Genomic DNA, 25,989 nt, shown 5'->3' with positions numbered 1-25,989 from the left:
CAACTGCCTCAAAGAAACTGCAGAAGGAACATCCATGTTGATGGTGCTTTTGAGAACAACATCATTTCTAACAATGGCTTGTCCCTCGGATTGTTTAGCTTTCCTCAAAGGACCAGCATATCTGGAACAGAGCTCTGTGAACCTGTTTATGTTGCACCACCTGGAGTTACTGGCAGTGACTCAGTTCTTTTCAGAAAGTGTTTATGATAACTCTTTTGTGGAAGAGAGCTGCCTTGAGTGAGCTGCAAGGAGCACGGTGCTTCACTTTTAATTGGAGAAAGGGGAATTTATACATGAATGAGACAGGTAAAATAGGCCCAACTGGGGTAGGCTTGCTGCTGTAATTACTTCGGTTTTCAATGCAGTTGCACATTTCACGTGAAATGAGCTTGTAACAAACTCAGACTACAGTACATTGAACTTCTCAGCATCTTGCCTCTCACAGCACAGCACTTGTTTTGTTCTCTCTGAAGAGATTTCTGCTCCTCAGGTGAAATCTGAGAGCACCAGCTTGAGAGGCTGCCGTCTACAGGGGCAGATGGGGCCACGGACCAAACTAGTGCACAACCTACTTGCAGCCTCAGATCTGGGATAAGCTACTTACCAGCAGCAGGTAAGCAGTAAAGGGTGATTTTGGCCAACAGAAACCTTGGAATAACTTGCCTTTTTGCCTCTAGGTCCTTGCTTTTCTTCCTGTTCAATCTAAACTGTAAATGGTCCTGCCTGTCTCTTGCCCTTCGGGCCAAAGGCTTCTCAGGACAACTCACCCAGCCCCTGCTGCCCTCGGGGTCTGGGTTCATTAAGCCTCGGGGGGAAAGGCAGGTGCTTTTCTTCTCGGCAGAAAGAGAGCTTACAGGTTCTAGCTGCCCACATCCAACCCCTTCTGCTACCCATTCAAAAACCAAAGCGATGATGCAGTTCAAGCTGGGCTCTTCCAACACTGACAGATGGCCTCATCCAGCGAGCCAGAGACATTCTTGTGCAGAGCCTTTGGCCCGAGCAATTTGGCTGCTAAGACCACAGTGTGAGCATGGTACTGAGCCTTTAAAAATGAGGGGGAAGGTGACAAGCTTATCTTAGCTCAGTAGCCATAAACAGCAATGCCAAGATTTGCAAATTAATAAAAAGCCAACAGCATTACAGATAAATGTCTTTTAATTAGGATTAAATACTATCTCAAGGTATCTTGAAATCGCACTTGTACTGTACTAATCAACAGCCAGAGGCAATAAAAAAAAGTCTGAAAACGTAAAAGTTCTAACATCCAACACATGACAGTAAGTGCTGCCATTTAAAGCGACAAACACCGCTCCCAAGAACAAATATTCTTAGAGGAAAAAGTTGTAACATTTTTGTATGGACAAAAAAAAAATGTAAATTGAAGACCAGAAGAAATATATTAGTGCCTGCCTTTTTAAAAGGTGTTTGTTTGGGTTTTTTTGTTTCTTTTTTTGTGGTTTTTTTTACATTAAATACAGTTTCCTTTAAAAGCAAGGTACTTTCTAAAGTCATGGTTTATATACTGTATGTACACAAGAGCAGAACATTGTACAGTGTTTTTGGATAAAGCAGCACTAACTAGCTATAAGCTGGTACGGTGTTGCTGAACCAAAAGCAAGATGACAAGTTAAGCACTCTAGGAGAAGTATCTCCACGGTTGGTATGAGAAAAGTAAAAGTATCATGTATGTACAAACTGATTATTCAAACAAATCCCGCAAACTCAACATCATTTGCCGTGAAACTGCACATGCTGCAGCTAATCAATGGAAGTCTTACTGCAAGAGCTGATCTGAGACCCAAAGTAACCCTTTCCTTTCAGCAACAAAGTGCATTACCCATGCAGAGCACTTGCACAAGTCATTATTGCAACACATCACCCCTGGGCCCCGGGGGGTGTGGATTCTTACTGCAGCCTCAAGCCAAGTAGCCACCTGCGTTTTTTTCACTGTACAAAATACAAAATGCCCCAACCAAACCATATGAAACTGAGATTAAAGCTACGTTAAGTATCTGTATGTGCACTCTGCCTTTCTGCTGACAGTTACAAATTAAAGCAGAAAGTTCACACCCCAGTATCACCAGTTCAGACTAAAATGGAGTGGCAGTGATTTCTGCAATTAGTGCAACATTAACTCCTATACTTTATCAAAGTGACTTACTGCTCTTCAGATGCACAGCATGCTTATTCAGGTCTTACAAAAACAAACCAGAACGCTGTGCAGAAAACTGGTTTCAAGCCTGTAGACTTCTTTTTCTTAAAGTCTACCCCACTAAAAACCCATCAAACTCAGAAACAGTTTGTGCCCTTGGTTCTAAGTCAATTGCATCAAAAATGACTTTTTTTTATTTTAGAGTTAGCAGTGGGGCAGAGATTAAGGTTCTTCTTGTAACATACACTTTTAATTGTCGTTCAGTTTACACCTTCAGAAGAGGTTATTTGCTGTACTCTCAGAATGCTGATCATCCTTGTCTTAGACACTACACTGGTTTAAGGAACTGAATGTTTCTTTGATGAGGACAGAAGTGAGACAACTTGTTTCTAAACTGCATCAACTTAAAGTTTCAAGTTTTAATGGTGTAAAAAAAAATCTGACATTCAATTACAGTTAAGAGAAACTTGCTACACAGCAAACTGCATCCAAATCTACCAGTTATTGATGGGACCTTTAAATTAACCGTTAACAAGTTATTCAAAGCATCCAGACCTGGAAACATCAGATCACCCAGCCAGTGAACCAGCAACTCCCTCCCCCTTTTTCATGAGACTCTAACAAATGCAACTGATGTGACCTTAGCACTGGAGCCAATGACTTCCATTGGTTAACTCCAATCCCCAAATAGGTTAGGGAGATCCTGTGTTAAGCCCAATGCAATATGCATTAGTGTCATGGAGCAGGAAGATCCCAGTGTCTACTTGTTAAAAGTTCACACAAACCATACAGATACAGACAGGATAAAACACAGACTCAAAAGGATCCATTATGCTTGAAGAAAATTCCAAATAAAATGACATCTTCTGCACAGCCCAGCCTCAGACACAGCCACACCTTTATCTAGTATAATAAACTCTGTAGTAAACTGTTTTTGACCTCCATAGAGAGTAGGAGTTGTCAAATTTAAGAAGATAAACTCCTCTCCCTGGGTACTGGTGGCTGCCAGCATACACTTCTTCATGACAGTCTCGTCTGTACACAGGCACTATTTCATCTAGCTGAGGCTTGTTGGCATTCTTTTTGGCTTTTTCTTCACTGCTAGTATTTTCTACAAGAGAAAAGAAGGGTGTCAGTTAACATGGGTGGACGCTTTACGAGAGAAAGTCAGACTGATCTACAGTGGACAAGGCACCCTTTGTTAAAGAGATTCAAACCAAGGCTGTGGCTAAAGCACCCAGAAGCAGGAGGAACAGTAAGTACAATCACTTTACTGTAATTTATACAGCTTGATATTAAAACTCACCACATCCATCTCTCCAGGAAAGCTGGGTCAGTTTGTAGAGATGCCAAGCTCTACTTTTCAGTAACACATTACCCCACACTGTCTGCTACTGACCTGACATACTTACTACTAGAGATTAGTTAGTAGTAATTCCCAGAAAGCCACTGCTTCCTATATCAGGGCAGCTCCTTCTAAGCAAATCACATGCTCACTGCAAAACACTTTTTGTGATGGTTTGCCAGACTCCCCCGCAGGCAAAGGCTGTGACTTGTGTCCCAGCCACTGACAGTATTGCTCTTTGAAGCTGTTTTGCTGAAGCCTCAAGGGCAGGATTTTTCTTAAGGTTTTCAGCGTGCACATCCACTGTGCTTTATTATGGCACAGGTTTCAGTCTAGCTTACTGAGTAGTTGACTTAGGAAAAGGATTTCTCCAGATTCAACTCCTTGAACCTATCTCTGATCAAAGGAGGTGACTGAAGGTACTTTCAGAACTGCACTTCCTATTCAAAATTGAAAGCATGATTCCAGAAAAATGTAAGCCAGGGAAGCCAGGAAATTACACAAGACAATCAGTTGGGGTTTTCCCTCACAGCAAACTCTGACAGTTTATATAAATCAGCATGCTTACCTTCCTCTTCCTCCTCATCATCACTGGATTCGCTGACATGCACACTGACTGCAGTATTAGGGGAGTCTGTCCATTCAAAATACACCCCAAAACCAATGTCATAATTGTCTGTAGCAAACTCCCAAAAGAGGTAAGACCCCTCTTCGTGAGTTGGTACTCTGACTGTAACCACTTCTCCTCGGCCCACTGTGATCACAGAGTCTGCATCCTGACGGATTTTTTCCTTGAAGTCTTTTATCTGGGGTCGTGTCCACATTGATGGGGCAGCTATCACTGGAACAGAATCTGCAGAGATGGGAGGAAATACTCCAGTTAGGGGTTTTTTTTCAGTTATTTATGCTGGACACTTAAGTGTGCCTTGAGAGCATTTGAGGACCACAAGCATCAGATTTGCTTCCAAGTAATTTTTTTTAACTGAAGAAGCAGGTTTCAACACTGAAAACATGTACGAAATGCAGGGCAAATTTAGTTATAAAACTAAATGCTACCAGTTCCCCCATCAGTCACATTTAAACCAACAGTGCTTAGACAGAAAAGACTCAGAAGACAGATGTACTGCCACAGGTGACAGGTTTATACTGCACAGAACCCTTCACTGAAAGGATCTTTAATCAGTTTTAACCTGAGTTCACATAAGATTGAACGTATTTCTGCCCAGAACAGCTTTTGTGCTAGAACTTTTATGCTCCTTTCCTTCAAGTTCAGAGTGAAAGGAGGTTCTGGATCCCATCGGCTCTGCTGAAATACTTTTGTTGCTTCCTCTTCTCCTCCCCTCCCAAAGCTGTTTTGCCTATACAATATTGCTCTGCATTGAGAGACAGCAGACCCAGGAATCAAACCTAGCTTTTCCATAGCCCAATGAAGCCAAGCAAAGAACCACAGTAACCATCATGTCTTAAGACACCTGAATCATAAGAAGGGCTTTTGCTATTTATTTTTAATTAAGAAGTCTAGCTAGTCCTACCTTTTGGTCCATTTTCCAGTGCTTCTTCCAAAGCCTCTGGATCCAACTCTTTTTCGGGGCTGTCTGCGTGTGCACTGGCCTGCCCATTAATAGATGGGGTGTCCCCTGGGGCAGGTGTATTCACCTTGGATGCAGTAGTCAGAGGTGCTCCTGTCGCTGCCACCACTGCCTCCTGCTGCTTTTGTAAGGCTGCCTAAAATGACAGAAATTAAGTCAAGGAAAGCCAAACCCTCACAAGATGTCAGTTTTATACCTTCCAGCAGAAGGTGTAAAGACAACTTAAAAGAAAAAATCTCGCCCTGCACCCCACAAGGGAGCTTGACTCAAAAGATAGAAGCAGCACACATTAACCAGTGAGAATAACATCTACTTTTTATCGAGGGAAGTGAAGCCACTTTGTTCTATACTGGTGGATACAATCTGAACAAAAAAAAAAAAAATCAAATTAATTAGGGTACACACAATAAACTCCTGCACGTAACTGTGGAAGTTCTGCATTCCTATAACATATATTCCTAATAATAACAATGAGATTTTGATGAGCAAATGGATTATAGGTATCCTGCAGGAGTATGAAGACAATACAGTCAAACATTAGTTAAATTTAAAATCTGAGCACTTGTACAGATGCTGTCCAGATCCACTTTCTACTACAGCAGTTCTACTACATCACTGAAAGTGGTGAGAACTTTTCTAAAACCTTATTGCATACAGCCTTTCCAAAACTAACTGCATCACAAGCCGATCTGTGAGCCACCATGGGAGAACAGCACTTTGTAACTGCACCAACAGATCCCAATGCAGCTGAGTCACAGGCATCCACACAGAAAGCATTCCTTGGAAGTGTTATGGAAGCTATGTGAGTCTTCAGGGGAGTCCAGACTTGGATTAGATAATTTTAGCTCTGTTACATGCTTCTTTTTCATGTTTTCCTCTGCATGAGTTGCCCAAGTAGAGATTTGAAAGATCAGCTTCATTGCCTGGCAGGATTATTTTGTAAGCCATTATATAAAGGAAAGGCTGTTTTTGCCTGGGTTTTGGAGGGCATTAGGTCTTCTGTGCGTAGAAAGCAGCCAGCCATGATCTAAAGGAGCAGTGTTAACAGCACTGGAAAAATCTGGCAGGAGCTTCTCCTACACCTCAGTCTCAAGGGAGCAGCATCAACTACAGAAGACATCAAGCCCAAGTCTGATGAAGCTGTAGCTTTTGCTTACCACTATGACACCAAAGCATTGGTACCAAGGGCGCATAATCTTCAAGAGCAACTAGAACAGTGGTATAGAGCTTTCTATACCACTTGAACTCCATCAAATCATGGCTTGGCTTGGAAGGGAGCTTTAATCATCATCTAGTTCCAAACACTCTGCCATGGGAAGGGACACCTTCCACTAGATAAGGCTGCTCAAAGCTCCATCAAACCTGGCCCTTAACAGTTCCAAGGACAGGCCTCCCACAGCTCCTCTGGGCAACTTGTGCCAGTGTCTGACCACCCACACTGTAAAAAAATATAAATTCTCCCTTATGTTCAATCTAGACCTACGCTCTCTCAGACCAAAACCTTTGCCCCTTGTCGTGTCACTACAGACCCTGGTAAAAAGGTCTTTTTTCATGTTTCTAATAAGCCCCTTTAGACATTGAAAGCCTGCAATGAGGTTTCCCCAGAGCCTTCCCTTCTCCAGGCTGAACAACCCCAGCTATCTCAGCCTGTCTCCTCAGCAGAGGCACTTCAGCCCTCTGAGCATCTTCTTGGCCCTCCTTTTGACCTGCTCAAACAGGTCCATGTTCTTCTTATGTCAGAGAACCCAGAGCTGGATGCAGCATTCCAGGGTGGGGGTCTCATGCGAGCAGAATAGAGTGGGGAGAATCATCTCTGTCCCTCAACCTTCTAATCACATTTGTTTTTATGCATACCAGGATATGATTTGCTTTCTGGGCTGCAATTAAGTTCTGGATATGAACTGCATTGCCAGTTCATATCCAGTGTTTCATTCACCAGCCCATCTCTGCAGGACTGCTCTCAATCCATTCACCCCCAAGTCTGTACTGATAATGGAGAGTGCCTTGAGCTGACCCAGGTGCAGGGCCTTCTTGAACTTCATGAGGTTCACATGGCTTCCTTCCTTGAACGTTTCTTTGCTGGGGGCATCAGCCTCAACAAAATGCAAATGACTTAACAGGAAATTAATTACTGTATTTTAAGTCCTTAGCTCAAGAATAGACCTCAGGCTGGCAGTTACAGTCAGTCCTCCCACCCAACTCACAAGCAGCTTATTGCAGGCAAGCAACTTCATCAGACACTGATGTCAGACAATAGATGCAAAAGGAGAGAGAAGTCAGGAGAGCTCAAGCTGGCAGGGAGGAGCAATCTCAAACCCAGTAGTGATGCATCAGTGCTGCATGCTCAGCTGGAAACACAGGGCTGAACAAAGCCTGCTGCTCTGCACAGATCTTCATACCTACAGGGAAAGTCACCTGAGTAGGTCTGTTCATGCTCAGATGCACTGGTATGTACCCCCATTAAATTACACACACACCACTGATGCTGCAGCAGAGTGTTTCACATTGGTCTCCAATAATAATATCGGACCAAGTCATTAGTAAAGACTGCTTAGAATTTTCTTCATTAACAGCTGCTTCAGGAAACTACTCGAAAAGATCAAATAAAGGGGCTTTGGTGTTTGAATCTGAAGCAGCATTACTCACTAGCACATAGCTCTCCTCGCAGCAATTATCTTTTCAAGGAGATAACAGCAGTCAAGGCAACACCTCCCAGTGACAGCCTGGGACACAAAATCCAAGTTTCTCGGCTGGTCAGCCATACCTGTTGCTGTGCGAGCTGGACTTGATACAACTGCTGCATGTACTGCTGATAATGCTGTTCCTGGAGCTGCCGAATCAGGATCTGCTGCTGCTCATAGTTGCCCGGATACTGCTGGGCTGCATATTGCTGGAACTGAATGGCAGTCTGGGAGTTCAGAGCTGCCATTATCTGCTGCCTGGATTGGTGGGAGGAGAGTAGCAGATTACAAGCAGCTGAGGGTATTGGGGAAATCCCTGTATTTAAATGACTTAAGTGGCCTCAAAGACAGTTAATTCTGTTCCTGCAAAACCCAATTAAAATAAATCTACATAATAGAGCAGTGCCCAGATCTAATGCAAATGTGAATTTGCCTAAAAAATATGCTGAGAATATACAGAAGGAAGCAACAATTTCTACCCAATGTTTGGAAACATCAAACGTTAAAACAACAAGACCTCTTACATAATTCTAAATCTGTAGTCTGATAAAGAGGTAAGGCTACAAAAAATGCATGGCTAAATTTCTCCATCAAGCAAAGGAAAAAATTCACATGTGGCTCTTCCAGAAAACATCCTTCTAGCGGACCTACAAATATTGATAAGAACAAAACTGCTGTGGTACAGCATGCCAATGCTTTTTGGTAAGTCTAAGAAAAACATACCACATGACTATCTTAATTTCCCCGGCCAGTATGCAAACAAGTATGAAAAACATGACTGACAGTGGACTAATTCAGGAACAAAAAAAAAAAAAATAATGCTGCCAGCTAGGGCACCTGCACCTCCAGTAAACTCAACTGCTGAAACTTCAGGAACACATGGGTAACTTATGTGCAGACTCAGTTTTGATCCTCTCCCCAAAAGATTAATAGAAACTATAGAGTAAACTACTAGCTAGATCCAGGGTTTGTCTCACATGTTACATCCATCAGTAACCAGCTATCAATGTTTCAGAGGAAGAAAGAAGTATTACACAAACGAAGAAGTAATTTTTTCCTTCCCACTCCTTTTCCGTCCTAAAGAGCAAGATTTAATACTTTTCAGCAAACTATGACCAGTTTAGATACACTTGGTCGGTACATAAGTATCCACATTCCTTTTCTGCCTGAATTCTTTGTCTCTGTAACCTTCTACAACCACTTAATACACAACTCTTATTCCTGTAAAAATCCCTCTTAGCTTCAAGGCATACCACACTTCTTGTTACTTAGCATTGTGCAACACTTTAATCTGTTAATCTATGTCTCTCTTTTACACTCTTCTGGCTCTCACCATGTTACACCAACAGTAAAACTTGTGGATTAATTATTTGCTCCCTTCTCAAACCCACTACATAGCAAGTACAGGATCTACTTCAGAGACACCCCCTGCAAAGACACTTTTATTATGGAAAATGACTGTTGACTGATGTGGAACAGCTTTACTGCTCCCTTAAATATTACATGTGCAAAGCCAGATCCACATTTTCAGCATCTGCATGTGATGGGAACAATGAAATACAACTAGAGCTTATATTCCAAGTAAACAATTTAATTCAGGCTACAAACAGTGATTAAGTGCATTTGAATGTGAATTCTGTACTCCCCTGAACTGCAGTTATCCAATTTCCAAGGCTCTGCCTTCTGTGACAAGTTAAGAAACTTTCAAGTCACAGTTCAAACAACACTTCCAGCTGGACACAGCTCTACTCAGCTGAATGTAGCATTAATCATTTAAGAAGCAGAACCACAAGTTTTCATGAGGTTCAGCCCTTGAACCCCAAAACCTCCAGAGCTTCTCTTTAAACAAAGCTTCTCTGGCACTTTCATCTGAGAAAGCTGCATACAATAACATGTTAGGATAATTTTTTTCTGCAAACCGTGTCCCTCTTAACTAAGGATGCAAATGTTACTGCCAGGCTCGAGTGCTCTGACCTTTAGCAGAACCATTTAAACAGATACAATTGTCTCAAGTGCAATGCAGTTATTTTAAGTGTTGTTTGCTTCTGCTACTCACTTCTGTTGTTCCATCCGAAGTCGTTCCTCCTCTATTCTCCTCCTCTCCTCTTCTTCCCTTCTCAGTCTTTCCTCCTCTTCTCGCCTACGCTTTTCTTCTTCTTTTTGTAAACGCTCACGCTCCTCCTCTTCACGCCGCCTTCGTTCTTCCTCTTCTCTTCTGCAACATCCACTCAATAAGCTATTTCAGCATTCCTAGAGTCCTAGGATGAGTTATTTTCAACATGCTGTAGCCTGCTTTTTGCCTGCCAATAAGGCTTTTTGGGCGGTATGATCTCCTCCCACTTAAACTGGCCTGGAGAAGCGTCTTATCGGACACATGAAGAAAACACATTATTGTACAGTTTTACTGTGCTCAGCAGCATGACAGGTGTAAATCCTGTGTCACAATTTGATATTCATGCTAACCTGTTACTATGCTATCTGTAGCAGAGGGCAGTAGAAAAAATTGCCTGAAAACCTTATAAACACATCTTCCAAGCTTTAACACATGTTGAATAATGATGTGGATACTACAGTTTAACAACCACATGACACGTGAGCAATAATAAGACAGCCTTTGTCAAGTTGCTAACCCATACTAGGAGTTTAAAACACCTGACAATTTAGTCCACAGAAATTGGGACAGACATTTTGTGAAGCATCTCTACTTAAGTAGATGACAGTATCAGCAAAATTTTTATAATTCCTTATATTTTAGCTGTCTTCATCTCAGAAACAATCATTCATTTCTGACAAAGTAAAAAGGCTTAAAGAGATCAAATGGCACCACGGCCACCTAAACTTCAAGTATTTATCTTCCTAAGATAACTTCAGCCTAGGCCAGCTGTGATACTCTCCACAGGTCAAGAGTTACACAATATACACCAACACCAAAGCACTCAAATGTTACCTTCTCTTTTCTTGCTCTTCTTTCTCTATCTTGTGGGAAGTGACATACGTTGAAAACAAGTGGCAGCACCTATGTAGGAGCTTGACAAATTCTGTCATAGCTTTTTGCTTTGACATGTTTCCAAGAGCAGCCCATTCCTTCCTGAGAAAAAGAGAGAAATCACCTGAAATAACACAAGACTCAACTCTTTTCACATCATTAGTGAACTGAGAACACGGCAAAGAAAAAGAAGTTGGAAGACCAGGGACCAAACTTGATCATATGCAGTTTCAGAGAACCAACAACTTCTCCCCAAAGACACCACTGCCTGCATCAGAACAACTCTTTCAAACAGACCTAACTCAGTTCTTACCTTGAATTCTGAACTATGTCAAAAAACTTCCCAGCTACAAGTGAATCTGATGTATTTTTTTACCCTTCTTGCACTCTAGTTTGTGAAAAAAAAAGTATACACTTTCCTGAACGAACAAACATGGTAACAACTATTGATTACAGCGCTCCAGTTAGTTAAAAGCAACAGCTTGGTTCTTCCTAAGGAAAGCTATATCCATTTGTCCAAAAGCAGTGCACTGGGTCCAGCTCAGAGAAGCCACTGCTGTGTTGCACATTGACTTCACACGAGAAATAGCAACAATGAATATGAGGAGTGCAGCCTGAACTGCAAGCAATACCAGAGACACACCTGAGACTGCCCAGATCTCATAAAAAATTTACTCAGTGTGAATGCATCAGGTGTCTAATTTCAGAAATTATCTTTGGTATTAGGACAAGCTATGGTGAATGCTTCTACCACTGGCAAAAGGCTTGGCCTGCTGTAACCCTGGCATGGAGTTAGGATGAAACATGGGCCTGCACTTTAATGCAGCCTTAAACTGCTATGAGAAACTGGACTGTCTGCACAGCAGCATCTTCTAATGCGGCTGAAAAAACCCATCTGTTAGTTCCTGTACTCAACTGTGACTCAAGAATTCTGAGATGTATTTGAAGAGGCCACTTGCACTTTCCATTAGCACACACACTGAGATAACCCACATACTTGTACTCTTCTTGCAGAAATTGGATGATGTTATCTTCAGACAGGAAATGCAGAGTTAAGACCAACAAAAGCACCAGCCCTTTTACCTTCTATCATTCCCCAGCACATCAAAGAATCCAACTTCAGGGCAAGTGTCAGGGTTGTAAGGTCCCAGCAGAACCTGCTTGTGCAGTGCCACGAGTTTGAGCTTTTCTTCATAGGTTGGATGAAAGGCTTTGCCATCTTTTTCTGTAGGAAAAAAAAGAAAATTTCACTGTTGTGATTAATTGATTAAACACAGGAGAGGAAAGAGGATTTTGTATAACCATTACCATAATTTTCTCCATAAAAAAAGAATAAGTAAGTCAAGTCACAAAAGGTTAGACAAATTACGACAGCTCTATTCAAATAAAATATAGATCTGTCTAGAAGAAACACATCCATTTCAGCTGCTAAAACTTCATTGTGAAATGTTTTTCCTCATACTATCTACATGTTTTCATCATACTATCTACAGCCAATCTTAGCTAATAAGTTACCACAAATATTTGTTAATTTGTTGAACATTGTACCATATAGATCTACATCTCCAAAACATTTAAAAACCCCAACTGAATTCAAGTGTGTCTGCCAAGTCTCCTCTAGTGTGGATAGGAAGGATTTTCCACAAGGAACGATGTGATGTTAACTTTATAGATTGCTCTCCTTTTGCTCTTCACACCAATGAAAGCAGAACAACCAAGGTGGAAGGCAAGGAAAACTGCACAGACAAAAAATCAGACTTAAGGAAAGTTCTCCTTGAGGGAATTTGATTGCTGCACTTTGCCAAGGCAGCTGGAATAGCCCATCACAATGAAAAACCTTAGAGCTGACTCCATCAGCATCAACATGTACAGAGAGCTCTGGATGTAAGAATAAGGCAACATAAGCCTGAACGTATTCCAGTGGCTCCACACCAACTCCTTCTGAAGCATTCCAGGTTAGATCCCGCTGCACATTTACAGGTAAGAAGAGTCTGGCATTGATTTAAAAAAGATATATGAATTAGTCAGCTAGGATTTATCTCAGCACATTTAAACTGTCAAAACAAATCACAGAAACAGCACTGCTATATGCAGCTACACTGCTCATTAAGAAAAGACATTTGTCTTGAACAGGAAAACAAATAAATAAGCATCATCTCCTTTTGGAAGGGCTGAAATGAGGAAGCTATTACCAGAGGTAAGCGATAGTCACTTCATGACTGTAGTGCTCTCTGGGTAGTCAGGAGCTGGAGGCAGAGCTGCCACTAGTTTCCAGTTCTCCTTTGGAGCAAGTTGTTTACAGCCCCAAACTGAACAGTCCACACCTAAATTTCAGAGCTGACACGTATTGCAAAATTGCTTGGCTGATGCTTGTGAACAGAGGTATGAACAGGAAGCAAAGCAAATCTTAGAACAAGAGAGGATGGAAAATACCTCTACTTACAGCTTATCAAGAAACTGAGAACACATACTTCTGGAAATCAGAAACAATCCCAGAGGGAAAGTGTGTGCAGGTCACAGCAAGAAGCTCTATTTCTGACAGAGAAAGTTCAGTACGTTATTGGACTTACTCAGTTAAAACATCACAAGGAACATGTATGCCATTTGTTTTGAAGCCAGAATCAAATGATTAGGAAGGCAAATATTTAGTTACTTATTACCAATTCCTAGAGGTCCACATCACTCTTGCAGAATCTGAAGTATTTGCTCTTGTTCCAGTGTCCCACAACCTTACAGCAAATATAGCTACCAGCCTCAAAAACAGAAGCCTTTCTCCACAAAAATAACTATTTCCAAAAATAGCTGGAGAGATATCTCCAGCTATATCTAGTGGAGAAGGGGGGATATAAAAACTGAACCAGAGTCTACTCAGTGGTACACAGTGAAAGGACAAGAGGCAGCTGGCATAAACCGAAATATAGGAAATGCCACTTAAACATTTTTGTTGGGTTTTTTTGTTTGGTTGTTTTGGGTTTTTTTTTTAATATTTTGTTTTGATTTTTAACTGAGAGTGATCAAGCATCGGAACCCAGTGTCCAGAGTTTTTAAGTCTCCATGATAGCAGATATTCAAGACCCAAATGGAGACAGTTCCACAAAGCCTGATCTGAAACAGGAGGGCTAAACCTGACAATCCCCAGCAGTCCCTTCCCACCCCAAGTCTATGATCCTTAAGAGATGCAAATCACTACATGCTGGTAAACTCTCTCCATGGGTCTTGGTCTCCTGCTCTCAGGCCTCCCAAAGAGCCCTTTGGCTTTTCCTCAATTCTTCAAACTTCGTATTTAACTCGGAATTTACTCATTAGGTAACAAGCACTTCCATTAGCCTCAATAAACAGCACGTGCTTTGAAATAATACTTAATATCCTGGGGCACTGTGCTAAAAGCATGTCAATTGACAAGGGCACTCAACTGAAATTTTGCCAGACTTTTGAGCAAAGTATGATTCTCAAGGGGTCCCTATAGCATAGTTTACCTTGGACAACCTGTGTACCTACAGCTGTCTGCCAAAAAACATACCTATTTAATGTACTAGACTGCTGCCTAAGCCAGATAACTTCATCAGTATTTGAATTCACTTCTGAAGAGAATTAGAGTGAAAAAACCCCCATCATTTCCCATGCTATGCACAGCACATCTGCATTCTCACAGAACAGAGAAGTCAGACCTCATGCCCTAATTACTGAGAGAAGCCAAAATCTGCATTTACGAAGAATGGTGACCCAAGGGAAGAACAACAAACAAGTTAAATAAGAGAGGAAAACAGACAGATGAGAAAAGTATGAGAGGCATTCAGTGACTTGTAGATAATGCAGATTAGAAGCAAATTATCAGAAAAACACTTGGAGCCAGTCAGACAGTGAAGTTGTACACTACTTATTTTTCAGTTGAATTCTTCAGCATGAACCACGCTGCATAATCATCCCGAAGATTTGGAATTGTTGCTGTTTAACTGAACCAGAGGACCTGAACTCATCTGCAGAGTCGAATACGCCAAAAAGCGCATTAGTGTGTCCAGACAAGTAGAACTGCCAAATCTATTCAAGCATCCGTGAACGTACCACTTAAGCAGGCATTACCCACACACCTAACACAGCTGTCAGGAAGCTGAAGCTCTAGGGAACACACTGAGAAATCCAAAGGATGTGTGTGCACAGCAGTAATACAGCAACTACACAACGCTCCCTACGCCACCGGTATGCCTGACCCAAGAGGTCCTGAGAGAGGCTCAGCCTGCAAACACAACAGAAAGATGAAGCTGCTATAGTAATGAGAGGCTGGTAACAGGGGCTTATGCCACTATGTGGCACTGTATTATTGACATGAATTGACAAAAGCCCACAAATTTAGACTCAAAGGAATTTAAGAACTATGCTTAAGAGACTGTATTGTGCAAGACACTGTTACTCGTGTGTAAATTCTGATTTTTTTTCCCCCTGTAAGAAACATGGCACAACGTGCTGCACCTTCTTCTCCAGCTTCACCCACTCTAAACACCTAATTCCTGTGGGATGGCATTAGGTCAAGTCATCTAGAAGAAGCTAGAAAAGTTTGTGAAATGTGATTTTTCACCTCAGCTCTTAAAAGCAGAAGTAACATATGTTAATTCTATTCACTTGCAAAGTTTTAATGAGCAAGACCAAAACTGAGAAGTGCGAGGACTGAACTGCTACTGCAGATCCCAGTACGCTCTTATACTCCTAATTCTCCTCTCCTAAAGGTGTTCTGCCTCACCAGAAGAATTACCAACCAGCCCTTCCAATTAAACATGATCAAAGCTCAACTTCACAAATGTAGATAAGTTATAGGGGTTTTCATATCTTGAAAAAAAGAGCCTACTTAACTTATGAATTACAATCATGCCATCAAATTAGTGCTCAAAAAAAAGAGGTCAAACAATTAATTCAGAATGATGTTCTGCTGAGGTTGAAGATGCATTCTTGTTAGGATAAGAGGAAATAACTTGAGCAGTCAAAGAAAATTGGAGTACTTAACATTCCAGGAAAGCTTTTAGATACTAAAATGATATGGTTTGTGTACTGTCTACTCAGATGTGTTGCACTGCAAATCACTTTAGACAGTGCATGAACACTTCAGGGACTGTCATATATTGAAGGTTGGGTGCAATGGTATTTCAATGACAGGATGTGGAAAACAACAACGCCAGGCTGATCCTGGAAGATAATTGCTGGCAGAATTATGCAAGCCAATGTCTCCTACTGCAGGACACAACTTACATCTTGAACAGGCTGCCTTCACTGGCATAGCTTGTACCAGCTCAACGAGCAGAATAAGCCATCAGAGACACTTGTACTCTGTCAGCTGCCCCAGGGCTCACAATTACAGACAGTCCTAGAGACAAAGAAATACACAATGACTGTAACATGACTGTGTTCTCCACTGTACACTGGATCCAGCACAGTGGAGCAGCTTCTTAACGGCAAGCCAAAACACTGGTCGACCTGCACTAGGCTCGACGGAGCAGTAAGGGAAAGAGTGCATAAGGGAAAGAAGGCTCTGGTTTCCCACAGAAAAATGGACTGGAACACTATTACCATCTATTTTCTACGCCTCTGTTCTTCTGAAAAGCTCTCTTCACAAGCCATTATGAATGCTAAAAAAAGGTAGTGCACATCTCCTGCACAGCCTAAGGCCTGACAGTGGAAGTGACACAGGGTCAAGTGTTTTAGATCTGCTTTAGATCTGTCTTTATCAGAGACAAGATAAAGTAGCTCTTGAGTCTCTTCAGTATCCTAGCCTAGTTCAGTTGCATTTTGCACATTGTTTATGTCCCTCCCTCCCTGTCTTGTCTTTGAGCAATTCTGTTCCCTGCAATATGCCACCACAGGCAAGTGTCAGCAGTCATTGTAACAGGTAAATCTGAAGTATTTTGATCACATTCAACTTTTCTAGGAAGAAAGTGCATAATGAGTTACAGACAACTCCGTCTGCACACTGAAGCAGAAAGGAAGCTGCTTAACTAGAGATTGCTGCTTACCCTTTGACCTCACACAGGGCTCCTCTGGCATCCCGACCCAAGATCCTTCCATCCCAATCACCATAGTTAAACCAGATACCATCATTCTCCCAAACTATTACTGCTCCGAGTCACTCGTTTATTCCACGGAAGTTTTTCAGAGCCACCTCTATCTCCAAATCAGCACAGTTTTAGAAGAATGACGACGAACAAGGTCTCAGCTTTGACCTATTAACATCGGGGAATCTTCAGATGCCTCATATGTTGCTACTTGAAGTACAGGAGGAATCCATATTTGCTCCTTGGCATGTACAAGGCTGCTAAACAAGCGTGCCCACTCCCACAGTTGTTTTGACAGTGGATGCATGAAAATCATTTGGAAACGAGACCAATTATTTTTGGAGCCATGCAGATATAGAACAAGCTGGCAGAATCAGTAACCCAAGTATTACAAGCTCCTGTAACTCACCATCCCATCTATAAATAAAAATCCTCGTGTTACGTCACTTTCAGGAAAAAAGCTACAGATGAAATGATGGGCAATGACTTTGTGTGAGTTACTCCAGCCATAAGGATAGAGAAATAAGGTCTTTATTGGAAAGTCTGACAACTCAGTACAACGTGGAAAATTCTCCTCTTTTAAATAAAACCATGAGTTACAAGAAATTGCAGAAGGCTAAAAAAGGAGCAGCAGTACGTCGAAACATGTTGATATTTAGTTTTGATTAAAAGGAGAGCAACAAAAAAAAACCGCTGCTGAGACAAGACAATGCAAGGAACTGGAACCTACACACAAGTAACACTACACTGACTTTTCACCATCCAAAAGGAGATAAACTTGAGCATAAATTCCATTAAAATATGATATAATAGATACAGGGCATTGCTTATCTACATAGCAATAACGCAGATAAATTCACTCACGGTGTGTAATTTTCATACCCTAAATACAGGTTCCAGTAGAATATTCAGCCCAAGACAGAGTAAGACCACAGTTGACTGAGACAAGGAATTTGCTGCTGCAGAGATGTTTCTTTTTCCATCATGTTTTAAGAACAAACACTCATTAAACCAAACCAGTATTCTTCTAAGCAACTCGTTTTACAGAAAGAAAAAAGAGATAGAAGGTACAATGCTTCCTGATAACCAGTCGTAGCAGGTTCTGATACAAAGGAGAAATAAATTAAAAAAAAAAAAATCAAGATTTTAGGATCTCTTCTGGGTGTTTATACAGCTTAAAAAAGTAATATCTCTGTACATTAGCATGCTAACAAAATGCTTTGTGGAAGGGCGTTAGAACAGGGTCAAAGAACCAGGGCTCAAGAAACTGCTTAAAGCCTTACATGCTCCAAACAACTCAAGCAATGTGAAGAAAACAGACAACTTTGTCCTTCCAGCAGAGTTTCCACCTGCCAGCAATGCTTCCCCTCAGAAGAGAGCGCCTTTCTGGGAGGTCATCTAACAACTGACTGCCGCAAGACTGACCTTTCCAAGTACAGAGCTGTCTTCCCTAGTGCAGGCACGTTGCTGGACACCCTGCTCTGCACCCCACATGAAGCAGCAGCTGCCTGAAATCCTCTGGAGCGACACATCACTCAACGTGCTGAACACAGTGCTACAGCGAACACAGCTCTTCTCTAAACCACACAGCTGATTTTCTTCTCCTGAAGAAACCAAGAGTGGCAAGGTACCTCTGGCTTCCTGCAGATGCAAACCTGGATACAGGGAATCCCAGGAAAAACACTCCAGGTCTACCCTGGGTATTTCACTGCTGCCTGGCCCAGCTGCCTGCGGGAGTCATGACGGCAAACAGAATCAATCAGGTCGGAAAAGACCTCTCAGATCATCGAGTCCAACCTATGGTCGAACACCACCACGTCAAGTAGACCACGGCATCAAGTGCCACCTCCAGTCTTTCCTTAAACACCTCCAGGGAGGGTGACTCCACCACCTCCCTGGGCAGTCCATTCTAACGTTTAATCAGCGTTTCTGTAAAGAAATTCTTCCCAATGTCCAACCTAAAGCTCCCCCGCCGCAGCTAAAGACTACGTCCTCGCGTCCTGAAGCAGCAAAGCCAGCCCCGGAGTTGGCATCCTGCGGAGACGGCCCGACACCTCCCGCCGGGATCCCGGCTGCCAGCAGACACGGCACCGCTCAGAGCGAGCGCTCCTCGCCCACGTCTGCGAGCTGTGCCTTCCCCTGCCGCCAGCAAGGACCTCTGTAGCTCCGTTTTTAGGTCGGGCGCTGCAATCCCCCGGCAGTGCCCTGCCGGCCCCGCGGCCCAGGGCAGCCTCTCCCGGCCCTTCTGCCGCCGCCCGCCTCGGCTCGCGTCCCGAGGAACAAGGAAAAGCGCATCCCCGGGAGCCGCCTCCGACGCCGGGACATGCTGCTCGCCCCTCGCCCGGCACACCGAGTCCCCCCCCGGGGCCGCCCTCCGCGGCTCTCCGGGGCTCCCCCTGCGCCCCGCAGTCCGGCCCGGGCGATGCCGCCCGAGGCTGCCCCGGGCCCAGTGGCTCCCCCGGCCCGTGCCGGGGCTGTGGGGCCAGGCTGCGGCGGGGCTCACCTTTGAAGAAGCGCAGAGCCAGCCCGTACAGCTCCTCCAGCGCGAAGCCCCAGCTCCGCTCCAGGCTCAGCGCCGCCTCCTCCGCCGCCTCGCCGCCGGCCTCCGCCGCGCCGGGAGCACCGGGGCCCGGCCGGCCCCGCCCCGCCGCCGGCTCGCCCTGCGCCGGCCGCGCTTCGCAGGGCGGCACCTCGGCGTTGGGGCTCAGCGTCAGCCCGTCCACCGAGACCTCGAGCCGGTCCGAGCTCAGCACCGCCGCCATCCTCCGCCGCCTCCCGCCCGCCCTCCGCCTCCTGCTCCGCTGCGGCGGCCACGTCCCGACTTCCCGTCCCCTCCGACCCGGATCTTCCGGGACCGCCCACGGCCCCGCCCCGCCCGGCCCCGCTCCGGGGGCACGGGAAGCGCCCGGGAATGGGGCTGGAAGTGAACTCGCCTCCTTCCCTCGGGGTCACTGCCCTCACCAGCAGTTTGGGGAGCTTCGCCCCCTGCAAATCCCGGGTGACGGGAGTGTCTGGGGGAGCCGCCGCTGGACACTTTGTCAGCGCTGTTTGGTTGCTCAGTAGAAGGGATAATGATTTTTCGACGGCGTTAAGTCGCAGACTGAAAGCATAGGAAAGACAAGGAGCTACTGGAGAGGGTCCAGCGAAGGGCCAGAAAGATGATTAGGGGTCTGTAGCATCTCTCGTGAGGGAGCTGGACCTGCTTAGTTGAGAGAAGACGGAGAAGGGATCTCATTAATGCATATAATATCGCAAAGGCGGGTGTCAGGAGGATGGTGCCAGGCTCTTTTCAGTGGTGCCCAGCGACAGGACAAGGAGACATAACCATAAACTAAAACACAAGAACTTCTTTACATTGAGGGTGGCAGAGCACTGGGACAGACTGCCCAGGGAGGTTGTGGAGTCTCCCTCTCTGGAGACGTTCACAACCCACCTAGATGAGCTCCTATCACCTGCTCTAGGTCACCCTGCCTTGGCAGGGAGTTTGGACTGGATGATCTCCAGGGGTCCCTTCCAACCCCAATTATTCTGTTATCCTGTCATGTCACAGACTGAAATCCTTTTGCTCCAGAAGAAGGGGGTGTGGGGTCTGTCGCTGACCTCTCTTCCTCCTCTTCCAGGAATCGTGCTTCAGGCCTCACACAGGAAAGGAAAGAAATGAGCTAGAGAAGGAAAAAAAGAGCACAAGGCAATTACTTCTCCAAGAGCTGTATCTGCAATTAGCTCACTCCCTTGTGACCATGAAACACCACTCACAATACTACTATTATCATGTGCTGTGTAAGGGGAGAGAGTTGCTCCCATGCATGGCTGAGGAGGTTTATTCCCAGCACAAGCAATCCTCCTTGCAGGATTTCGAGAGGGGCTGTGTTAGCATGGAGTGCTTTTGGTCACGTTTCTCACCCAAACCGAGATGCAGGCTGCACACCTGGGAAGTGGCACATCCCTGTCTGGTGGTTCGTGAAGCCAATGCAAAGGAAGAGAACAGCACAGCTCTGCAGCCTCCTGAAACTCGGTTTGGGGGTGGGGAGTCCCTCCTGTCCCCAGGCTTCACCAAATCCTTCGCCCTTTTCTGGGGTTATCCCCTGAAGTCTGTCACATTGCCTAGTTTATCTACAGTTCAAGGTAGATTTGGATCCATCTGTTTCTCTCTCAGGAATGTTGAAGAGATTTTATTGTCACACTTATAAAACGCTTTGAAGCCTTTGGAAGGTGAAAGGGAGAAGAAATGTAAAGTACTTAATTTCCAGTTAGTATTTCTTGAGAGACCACACAGGGCACTGTTTACAACACATGAGGCAGAATTTGATTCAGATGATGAGTCACCTAAGCTTCAAAAGAAATTTTGCAACTAATGGGAAGTCCTTTGTAGCTCCTTCACTAGCATTTTTTTCTTATTGAGGATCAAATGTAACACCATATTATTTGCTTTTTTCCTGCCAAAGACTGGAAAACAGGGGTGTACTGTCCTCTTTTGATGGTTGGAGCTGTCCAGAGCACACAGTTCTCTGTATTGACCATTTGGTCGTACCTCATGGACCAGACTAACAGCATAACAGATGGTGTTGTCTCCTCATACAAGCCTGCACCCTGCCTTATAAGTCTGTCACTTCAGCATCCAACTTCACTTTAACATTTAATAGTTCATTTATAAAATCACTTGTATTGAAATATCTGTTTTCAAAGTTTGATCTGGCACATTTCCTGCTCGTCTTGAGGAGTTAACACTTCATAAATATTTTTTTATGGCATAAATTCTACACTTCAATCCAAAATTCCTGCTTTAAGAAACTCTAAATTCTTTATCCTTAAAATGCATCCTTAGAGTAAAAGAAACTGAACGTCTGACTGATCCCTATTGATTTGCTGTGTTTCACCCATATGGAAGAAAAATCTCACTTTATTTACTGTTAAAACCAGAGGTGTTTCTGCCTCATGGTAGGAGACTGGTCTGAAACCAGGCAGCCCCTAGTTTGTGTGTTTGGAGGTCAAGCTAAATCCAGGATGCTGAAAAGCTGGTTTTGGGAATAATTACAGAAAACTGATTTATCTCCTGACAGGCTGTCTCCTGTAGCAAATGTTTGGTATGCTTAGCAAATGTGAGACTATGCCTCTCTTCTTGTGCCAGCTTTGCTATACTGTGCAAGAGGCATGTGAGCTGGCAGCAGTGGAGCAGGTTCCTTCATGAAGGGCAGCATAAACTCTTGGAAGGATCCCAGCTGGAGAGTGTAAGCAAGATGTCTTTGCTTTGCCTCCAGTCAGGGAGCCACCAAGCAGCACAGAGCTGCCCTTAGTGGCTCTCAGCCTGCCCTCCCCATAGCACAGCTGCTCTGGAGAGCGGGGAATGGACATGTTACATTGACGTTCCTCTGTTTCATGGTGCTTCCAAGTTGGATTTACAAATACGGAAACTTGCTGTTACACTGTGGTGTCAGTAAATGCTGTGATGTGCAACAAGGTGAGTGCCTGATCAGGTGTAGGAAGGGGATTAGCTGTGAGATGATATATTAGAAAAAAATGGAAATTCAAATTTTGAGAGGCATCAGGAAGTTCTGGTCTGTGATAATTTAATAAAAAATTATTAAATATTTTTCCAGAAGAAAATTCTGCATTTTCAGAGATAGTTATCTGTGTTACAGCGTAGAATCCTGGCTCATCAAAGATTTATCCAAAGCCACGTATCCAGGCAGCCGTGGGGCCCTGAGCACGTCCTCCTTACTGCTGGAGGTCTGGCTGCCAGGGGCTCAGGACCTGCCATGGGGAGCACTCCCAGGCAGCTTGGTCGGGAGGCCACTGCCAAAACCAACACTGGCTCCCTGGCCCTTGGGAGCTCCTTCAGCTGAAGCTCTTGTCCTTGGCCTTCACCTGAACTATGGCCACAGGCCCCCAGGTTCTCACCTCATCTTGCATTCCCAGCCCCCTTGGCTCCCTGGCCCTCAGGGAGCAGCTGGTCCTGGCTGTTCCCTGCCAGGCAGCCAGTATGACTTCCAACACCTTCAGTGAATTGCTCATCAATCCTGTAAATGAAGACATATTTCCCAAATGATTATGACAAATTCCCAATAATTTATGTATTTGAGAAAACCCTTAGCTTAATTCACAGATAAGATGAATATGCTCAGTTCAGCCAGTAAATTATTCACTTGTTTCTTGGAACACGGAGGAAATACAAGTCCCAGAGAGGCAGTCTAGTCCAGCAACAGTGCCCTCCAGTAAGAAATGTAGACCTAGAAAGTTTATAGAGAATAAATCAACTATTTAATTCAAGATGCTGAATGTTTTGACAGTTAAAAATACCAAGCTACTCACTGCAATTATACAATGAAGCATTAAAACATTCATAGGACATTAGCCTCATGTAAACAAACAGCTCTTCCACTCTTCCTGGTGCAAGAGTGAGGAACCTACTTCTTGTAGGTACCAGACCACCAGCTCTTCCTCCCAGACACCCCTGGGAGAAACCTGTGTGCTTCCTGTGGCTTTGGCTGCCCTTTGAAGAGTCCCACTTGCACGGTGGTCTCTAACAGAGGAAGGAGCCTCAGTTTGAAAGATGTGGCCTAACGTGGTGTTTGATACAGCAACGGCTGCTAAATATTTGATTGTCTCAAATGAACATCTCTGAGCAGCCGGGTCTGGCACTGTGCTATGGGCTCAGAAATGCAAATCACTCACTGTGGAAATATTGTTATCAGCTTCTCAGGAATGGCTGTGTTAAATAAACTGGGTGTGAACATCACTCCCAGCTCTAGTGCTATTGTACTAGCCCAAAGCTCCCATAACTGGGAAGGACTGGAGTGTCTGGAAAGAAAGGCTACGTGTACCTCTGGGAAGATGACCAGGTTAATGGATGAATTAAATTCTCCAACAATTGGCAATTGAATAGCATTTGTGAGTATTAACAGGATTGACCTTTTTCTAGAACATGACAGTTCTGTTTCTCTTTTTATTGTCTTCTTTTTCTATTCATGAGAGTTGTACTCACTGAACAGACCAAGACCAGAAGGAAGAAAGTGTTCAAGTCCTTTTACTTTAATTACAGGCTCCCTCTTTGTCTGTCTGCCTTTCCTTACAGGACAGATACAAGATGTTTGGTTAGGAGCTGATCTGACACTGTAAAACCACCCAGGGAGACACCGTTACAGTGTAGTGGATTCCAAGCTCTGCTAGCAACACAAAGGAAAACAAATTTGGTTTGTGCTTATGTCTGATAAAATCTAGACTAAGAGTATATGTAAATATTTTTGTTTTCCCCTTGTAGTTCTCTTGATCACAGTCATTTTACAGATATAATTTTTTTTTTTGGAAGCATGCTGGAAAATATCTTTGTCCTAGGACTTAAAGTGAATCACAGAATCATCTTTATCATCTGCCAGTGTTGCCCATTTTGGTGACCACTCAACCTCGTCTACCACTGAGCTGCTTTTTTTGTGTGTGCTTGTTGGTTTGCCTTAAGTTTAAGAGCTCGTGGTGACCCTAATGTACATGTGACAGACAGCTGATATTCTCAGTAACTTTTTAGATGTTCAGGACATGTTAAACTCAAGGATCACACACCAACCATTCATGTGTGCACAGTAAATTGGGTTTGGACTTATTGGGTCTGGAACAGCGAAGGCACAACAGGAGTCACAGAGAGAAAATTCTCTAAGTCATTTATATGTCCTTTTTCATTACTACTTGTTTATGCAAATGTCTTATGTCTGTGGAGGAAAATAAGCTAACTCAAGATTTTATGTTCCTGTTTTTCAGTGAAGCAAGAGAGCACTCTAAATCCAATTCTGCAAGACCTTCACCACGGTCTCCTCTGAATTGAATAGTTTCAATTTTTCTAGGAACTAATCACAGAATAGCAGAATAATTAGGGTTGGAAGGGACCTCTGGAGATCATCCAGTCCCACACCCCTCCCAAGGCAGGGGCACCTACAGGAGGTGACACAGGAACATGTCCAGGTGGGTTTTGAATGTCTCCAGAGAGGGATACTCCACAACCTCCCTGGGCAGCCTGTCCCAGTGCTCTGCCACCCTCAGTGTAAAGAAGTCCTTCCTCATGTTGAGGTGGAACTTCTTGTTTTAGTTTATGACCATTGCTCCTCTACCTGTTGCTGAACATCACCAAAAAGAGTGGCACCAATCTCTTGGCACCTGTCTTTGAGATATTTATATGCATGAATGAGGTCCCCTCTCAGTCTTCTCTTATCCAGACTAAACAGGCCCAGCTCCCACAGTCTCCCCTCATAAGAGAGATTAATTTATGAAAACTGAAAACCTGAGAGAGAAGGGGAAAAAATGGAGAAAGGTAATTTTCCAAGTAGAAACCTGCATGCAATTTCTGAGTGAAAACCTCTATGCAGTTTGTGTCAATGCCTGAATATAAGTGCAATTCCATTTTCTTGTTCCTTCAGGAGGTCTCCTTTAAAGCATGGTCTGCTGTTGCCTGGCACACAGAAGCAAACAGTGCCACGTGCTGCACGTCCTGTTGGACAGCTCTGAAAGACAGCAGTAGAGCTGCAAGTTTGGAAATGAGTTGTGGTTCCTTCTGGGGCCTCTCTACAGCAGGTGGATAATAGTTGTCTCTGCTTTGAAGCCAATACTGTTCACTGCGCTGCTGCCTCGCATTTATGTAGTTATTTATGGTGATGTTCACACTGATTTCTCTAATTTACTATGTGAGGTGTAGAATAACAGTCAGTGGGATGTAGGATCTGGCAATACATTTTCAGCTATGTCAGCAAATACTGCTGAAATGGCATTTATTGACAGAGTGCTAGAGTGACTCCTGAGGAAACATACACATGCTAAAGTCCATCTTCACTAAATATTCTCATTTTGACAGACAGCTAACATCCCATAGCACGGCCACAGTTATACCAGCTACAGGTGACCGTAAAAGAACAGTTCAGTCTAATAAATGAAGTGATACCATTTAATTATCTTAGGCTGATATGATTGCATCTGCTGCAGTGTAACTGTGTAAACAGTCACGCCTTCCACAGGCACATGAGCTGGGAGAAGTACTACAGCACTTTTATCAATAAGTCTTTGCCAAACAAGATATGGCAGGAAATTTGAGCACTTCCTGAATTTAACCAGCTCCCCTTAATAAAGTGATTTTACAGAAGAGAGAACAGGGAAATTGATGCAATTAGCAATTGCATTTTTGGCTATCTGCCCAGAGAAAACTGAACCAACAGCCAGATG

The 25,989-nt window shown here is 43.8% G+C and overlaps 1 protein-coding gene and 1 long non-coding RNA gene across 2 annotated transcripts; one reads left to right on the top strand and one right to left on the bottom strand.

Moving 5' to 3' along the window:
• Positions 1-1,137: 1,137 nt before the first annotated feature.
• ACBD3 (acyl-CoA binding domain containing 3) lies at positions 1,138-19,568 on the bottom strand. The gene is made up of 8 exons (XM_064648100.1): positions 19,295-19,568; positions 11,837-11,978; positions 10,715-10,855; positions 9,824-9,982; positions 7,851-8,025; positions 5,030-5,222; positions 4,066-4,350; positions 1,138-3,263 (listed from the first exon to the last, which is right to left on the bottom strand). Exons 1-8 carry the CDS (start codon positions 19,551-19,553, stop codon positions 3,052-3,054), a joined length of 1,566 nt encoding a protein of 521 aa, XP_064504170.1. The 5' UTR covers positions 19,554-19,568; the 3' UTR covers positions 1,138-3,051.
• Positions 19,569-23,820: 4,252 nt separating this feature from the next.
• LOC135411012 (uncharacterized) lies at positions 23,821-25,718 on the top strand. Its single transcript, XR_010428965.1, has 3 exons — positions 23,821-23,981; positions 24,541-24,741; positions 25,194-25,718. It is a non-coding gene; the product is annotated as an uncharacterized LOC135411012 (long non-coding RNA).
• Positions 25,719-25,989: the final 271 nt, after the last annotated feature.

This window comes from Pseudopipra pipra, chromosome 3, assembly GCF_036250125.1.
Source record: "Pseudopipra pipra isolate bDixPip1 chromosome 3, bDixPip1.hap1, whole genome shotgun sequence".
Taxonomy (NCBI): domain Eukaryota; kingdom Metazoa; phylum Chordata; class Aves; order Passeriformes; family Pipridae; genus Pseudopipra; species Pseudopipra pipra.
Note: the sequence above shows the minus strand (reverse complement) of the source record. Positions and strands in the feature narration are given on the sequence as shown.